Source organism: Pinus tabuliformis, chromosome X, assembly GCF_031772625.1.
Source record: "Pinus tabuliformis cultivar Carrire ecotype Pingquan chromosome X, CPIR1, whole genome shotgun sequence".
NCBI lineage: Eukaryota > Viridiplantae > Streptophyta > Pinopsida > Pinales > Pinaceae > Pinus > Pinus tabuliformis.
In genome coordinates, this window is record NC_142308.1 from 388,985,853 (window position 1) to 388,992,081 (window position 6,229).

At 36.5% G+C, this 6,229-nt stretch overlaps 1 protein-coding gene across 1 annotated transcript in view; it reads right to left on the reverse strand.

Annotated features, from left to right (window-relative positions):
• LOC149140171 (uncharacterized) overlaps nucleotides 1-4,496 on the reverse strand; it is a 73,293-nt gene extending 68,797 nt beyond the window's left edge. The window contains exons 1-3 of the mRNA XM_089449783.1: nucleotides 4,245-4,496; nucleotides 3,869-4,166; nucleotides 3,680-3,748 (exon numbers count right to left, since the gene is read on the reverse strand). Of these exons, the coding sequence (XP_089305909.1) occupies nucleotides 3,680-3,748; nucleotides 3,869-4,166; nucleotides 4,245-4,326 (449 nt within the window). The 5' untranslated portion in view covers nucleotides 4,327-4,496. The remainder of the gene's footprint in view (nucleotides 1-3,679; nucleotides 3,749-3,868; nucleotides 4,167-4,244) is intronic.
• Nucleotides 4,497-6,229: the final 1,733 nt, after the last annotated feature.

A 6,229-nucleotide genomic window follows, 5' to 3' on the forward strand; every position in this document is an offset into this window, starting at 1 on the left:
TCCAAGTATGGTCTCCAAATTAGTCTTCTTATTTTCAATCAAGTTTGAGAGGCCCTCCTTGTATCCAGTGAAGTGCCTTGAGGCACCACTATCAATCAACCAATTATCCAAAGTGTCTGGAGGAGAGGTAGTAGTGAGGGCGGAAATAAAATAAAATTCTTTTTGCTTTTCTACAACATTAGTTTCTTCATACCTGGAGTTTCTCGCCCTTTTGGGAGGGCAACCATTACCATATCGAGTAGTGGGAGCATGCTATGAAATTTGAGACACCATCCAATTTGTCCTCAAACCGGAGCTCAATTGCTGCCATCTCTAAGATCTACTGCACAAACTGCCAAAGCAGAAAATAAAACTTTGAAGTTCCCTTACTATTGGTCCTTGCCTAAAATAGATTTACTATTGCAAATCCCTAAGAATCTCAATCAAAGATCAAGCTCTAATACGATGTTAGAATTTCAAGCCCTAAATGACTAATATACTTACAATATCAATTGAACAAGTAGATTGTTGAATTTAATTAAAGTTAAAATTAAATTTCAAATCATAGCATCAATCACACATGGCTAAAAATTAAACAACAGAAGCAAAAAAAATAATTTCACCCGCAGAGATAATTACTCTTTCAAATCAGTTGTTCATTCCTTCAAAGGAAACCTCCGCACATTGCCCCCAAAACATCATGCATGAATACCAGAAAACACCCTGAAATGAGCTTGTACAGCTTGCTGGAAATCCCAAAAACAGCAAAAAGCTATTGAACAACCCAAATAATAGTTGTACACCCTGTACGGGCCTGTTCAAACTTCAAACAACTGTATGAATCTGTGCAAATCTGTCCATACAACTATACAGAAATGTACAGATTGCTATTTCAAACTACATGCTTCCCAAGAAGCCTCTTCCCTGGTTGGCTGCTCTCTCTCCACCACTCAACTGGTCAAGTGTGTGTAAAATCCTCTAACTTGCTTCAATTTTACTTTTCGCAGAGAATCTCTTTTTAAGACTTCTCCTTGCTTAAGTCATGCATGGGATACAATTTTAAACCTATGTTGCAGGAAACGTGGGGTAGGAGGGCGTTTCCGTACAGAAACGAGTACGAAACGCTAAAACGCGTTTGGTACGGCCCTGAAAAGCATTTTAGGGCCGTACAATCCACGTTTCAGTGTTTACTTGTGTTTTTTTTAATTTTTTTTTATTTGTTTTGTAATCTATTCTTACGTTAGCCTAGTGACTTCTAGTTGCTTACAGATGCCTGTCTAAAGTTATAAAAGTGAACTTTTGCCCTAGTGTTGATATGCAGTTCATGGTAATGTTAAATTCTTAAAGTAAAAGTGATATTCTCCTTTATTTTTCATTTTCATCATTTTACTTAAATTTTTAACATTACCATGAAATGACTCAGGATGTTTGAGAGTGGTTTCGCCCTCATTGGATTTCATACGGAGAAAGTAGAATTTTAGATCTCACTCAAAATCCAGCAAACTTATCTGTTTTTCAAGATTTCAAGATTAGGGGGATTGCAATGTTTCCATTGGATTTTATCATGTAATAGGGTATGGAACTTGTATTTAATCGAGAGAACAAAGCCCTCTATGCAGGGGAGACTCCCAATAATCAAGAGAATGTAGGGTACTAGGGTATGAAACTTGTATTTAATCAAGAGCACTAAGGTCATTCGACTATGTAGGAGGAGACTCCCAATCAATCACGAGACAAAAAATTAGAAATTTCTCGTGGCTGATTTTGGATATTTCTATTTTCATTGTGTGATTATTCATGAGTAAATGTGATGTAAATTTAGATACTTATAGTTTATACATTGACAATTGACAATTTTATCATAATGTAATAAATTAGAACGTATCATATATGCTTTATGATTGCACATATTTCTTAAATGTCCTAATATATATATATATATATATAGATATTTGCATTTCCCCGTTTCCAAAATTTGGGGAGGTCGTGTTTCGTATCGCTTCCTGTTTCGGAAACTCGTACCCGTTTCCCCGTTTCGTGCAACCTTGGTTTAAGCTCAAGTATAAATATAGGATTTTCACCTTTTTACTAAAGTGAATTACAAAATAGAATACTTTTTCCAAAAATAGAATTACTTTTCGAAAATATCTCAAACTACTTCTCACAGAATGTGTGTGGAAGTTCCTATCCGAATTATACTTCTCAACATATAGTATATACCAAGATTGCAATTTTACATAGCATAGAGTTGCACCATGATAACTCTACAACATGATCTAATAGAAAGCACAACTACAGCCTATATATGCCTGGCCATTCTCTAGTCAAGTCTGAGCCTTGAGCTCCACACTATGAATCCATACAAGACATGTTTACAATATATACATTACAAGTTCATTTATTTAAGCTCACATGAATTAACACCCATCTTTATAACCATGCATTTATAATATTTACATAATCTGATCCAATACCTTCCAAGGGTCAAAAAAAACTAGGGTGTTACACATGCATATGACACGCATGTAGAGCAGAAATGCAATATACGAGCTCGAGACTAATTGAGTTTCGCTCAGCTCCATGAAGTATTTTTAGTGTAAATTGTTTATAGGTTTTGGCTGGGGTGTTTGATCAGTGAATATGACCTTTAAGAGGATGAAGGGGATTCTGGTAATTAGATGATAAATGGTGACCTAATGATCGTGATGTACATAATTAATGTAAATATTTATATACAGAGACAATAAAATAAATGTTTGAATACGAAACGACGTTAGGATATGAAAAACCATGGCCAACAAAAGGCCAGAGGTCACGTATGGATAAAATCGTGAGGCTAAAGCCAATTCATCAGAAAAATAAGATTATAAAGAATTCGAGTAGTTTATAACAAACACAACAGCTTTCAGGAACCTATACAATTGCTCTAAGTTAGTAATGAGACGGACAACAGTAATAGGCATATCTGAATTGATGAAGTCCTATAATTGATTCTAGTTTTAAAGGAAATCATTACAACATCAAATAGGAGGATTCTAGTTTTAAAGGAAAGCATCACAACATCACATAGGAGAGACATCAAAAACGCAAGTGGCAACGCTGATCAACTATAGTGGTTATACCCTGTGTGACCTAATAGACCAAATAGGATATAAATCCTATACGTCGTAATCATGATTTATTTTAATGGGTTTATCTCTAGGTTTAATCTGGTGAACTAAAATAGAAGTAACGGGTTTATCTCTAGGTTTAATCTGGTGAACTAAAATAGAAGTAATGGGTTTATATCTAGGTTTAATCTGGTGAACTAAAATAGAAGATTATTACATGGCCAAGGTCCCTGGTCAGGGTCAATTTTACTGCATATTTATCAGGAACTTGTATTTGCAGTGTGTTTATTTAGGCATTCACATTCTCGCTATATTTTACTTACATTTTCACTATGGCTTACAAAGCTTCTAAAAGATTATGAAGTGGTCATGGTCAGAGCTAATTTTAACAGGATGCTTATTAGGCAACCAATTTTCACATCCGTGCTTATTAGACATTCACCATGGCTTAGAAGGTTTCTCAGAGATCTTGCTTGAGAGGTTCTTGAAAAACATAAATTGAGATCTTGCTTGACTCAATACCTTCATTTTAATGCTTGACTCAATGCATCCATTTTTATCTGGGTTAATCAAGAAAAAGAGAAGCATACCCTAGCTGATGCGGCCGTTTACTCTCATTGTCCAGCATTGCTTCAAAAAGCAGTTTTCCTATCCCAGTCCTGCACAACAGTAAGAGTCTCATGACATATACAAGCAAGACTGTATACAATTACTATGTAAACAAATACAAATATATTTATTATGTTACCCCAAAAAAATGCAATGGGTCTGTTGCTGACCTCTGAAAAGATTCATGAACATAAAAGTCCAGAACGCATATAGGAGAAATCTGCGAATACTGGTCATTTTGCCTCCATATATACAGGTTCTTGACGCCGGTCTTCAAGAGTCCCTTCACAGTAACGGTATTCGGCTGGGAATCGTGGGGTACTGTCAACAGATAAAGCTGGTGGGAATTGGAAAGAAGCCTCTTGTAGTCTGTAACTGGGGCTTTCAGCCTCTGAGCATGGGCAGATCTGATACCCATTTCGTCAATTATAGCCTTCATCTCCTCTTTCTCTTTTATTCCCAATCCATCTGCCATTAAAACGCACTAAGAGAAAACGTAATCCTGTAAACAGAGAAAATGTGAAGGAAAAATGAATTCAGACTTACTGATTCGAGTAGAATTCCATATTGAAACAGAAGGATTTAAGCCGCTGCTTGACAGAGTTGGAATGCTGCAACTGCTGTCCATCTCTCAATCTGGATCTCTCCGCGGCTCTCCGTTAACTTTTCCTGAGTTTTTAGGCCGCGACTACTTTAAACAAAACCATGAATTACACCAAATTCAAATTCTCTTTAACTACGTACTCGCTCTCATATCGTTCCGTTCTCATATCCACTCCAAGCTTTTAATGAACGTGCAGTGGGCCAAGGAAGCCTTAAATAAAAGTGAGGCGGGGTGATGTGACTGGCTGCCAATGGGCCTTCATCCCACGCCATCTTGGTGGGAGTTTATTGAGTCTTTAGTCTCTGAAAGTTCAAATATTTAAAGCGACATGCTTCACTTTTTACGGGGCAGAGGGGTTTGCGTAGAAAAGTAGGTTGGCATCGAATCACACATAAGTAATAGAGTATTTTGAAGAATTAAAACTGATTTTTTTTTTTTTTTAAAAGATTGAAATTTATTTTAAATAGTAATTTAGAAGTTATTAATTAAAAATATATAAATTTATTGATTTTTTTCCGAAGGTGGCAAAACCTATCAAACTCAGGTGTCAAACCAACAGTGAGGACAGCCATCTCTGGCTGCTATCCGCGAATGTCGGTTTGACTCATCACCGTTATCAAGGAAAACCACGCCACCTGTAATAACCCGCTGGTGGTCCGTAAGGGAGCAGGCTTTCACTCCTGCCAGATGCCTCTGGGTCTTGGGCCGTTAACCTGTTTCCTTACGTCCGAGGAAGACGAGCTCTTAGCCAAGCAAAAGCAGTTTTAGGAAAAATATTATGTTTTAATGAAAAAATATATGTTATATTAGAGGTGGGAAGTGTGTGGGCCTAAGAGGAATCAAAGTGTACTCTTATCTTTATAATTTTGGAATAGTATCCAACAATGTGGCCAAAGGGTATGAATTGTTGTAATGTAAATCAAACATAAATTTTTAATGCTTCTAAGCTAATAGTAATTGGAGATTCATTTTTAATTAGATTTCTACTTTTCAACCTCTCATTATAAAATTACTAATTGGACTCAATCTTAGAAAGAACATGGAAGGTGAAAGGTACCTTAGACTTGGTCACTTGTATAGGATCCAACAATGTGGCCAAAGGGTATGATTTGTTGTAAGGGTAGATCAAACATAAGTTTGTAATACTTCTAAGCTAATAGTGATTGGAGATTCATTTTTAATTGTCAAGTTCCTACTTTTCAACCTCTCATTATAAAATTACCAATTGGACTCAATTTTAGAAAGAACATGGAAGGTGAAAGGTACCTTAGACTTGGTCACTTGTTTATGTGTCCTAAAGGAACAAAACTTGGAGGCATACCATCTAGCTAACTAGGCAGAAAGGGCAAAATGGGGTTTATTAAAATGAACTACGAGGAAGATGCACAACAGATACCTTAACCCTTCCATGCACTGAATAAATAATAAGGTTTAGAAATGACACTTAGGTCTTTGTTGCATGGTCATTAATTATGACAGAGTATGGAGTTGGTCAATATGACCACACTACACTCCTTGCATGTTCATTCTTTGCTCCATCTACGTCTATAATTCCTTTGTCGTGTATTGATGGGACGCTAGTGGGATTGAGTATATGACTCACAAAGGAAAGTGGCTCTAGACATTCAAATTAGGCCTAGCTCTGAAGCTAATGTACTTTTACCAATCTAGGTCAAAGGTTACTCCATTTTCTCCCCCACTTACCATCTTTTTTATGGACTCAATGGTCTTTGCAGTGGGGGTTTCACCTTTATGGCTCCTCTTTCTCTGTTAGGCTACATTGCCCCCCAAATTGGCAAAATATTTTTGTATCTTTTAGTTTTTTCTCTAACTTTAATTGGCGCGCCAATCGTGATGTGGAAGAGTAGTCTAGTGTTAGTGTTAGAGTGGAGAATTGGATGGTGAATCCTAGGGTCTCAAATAATTA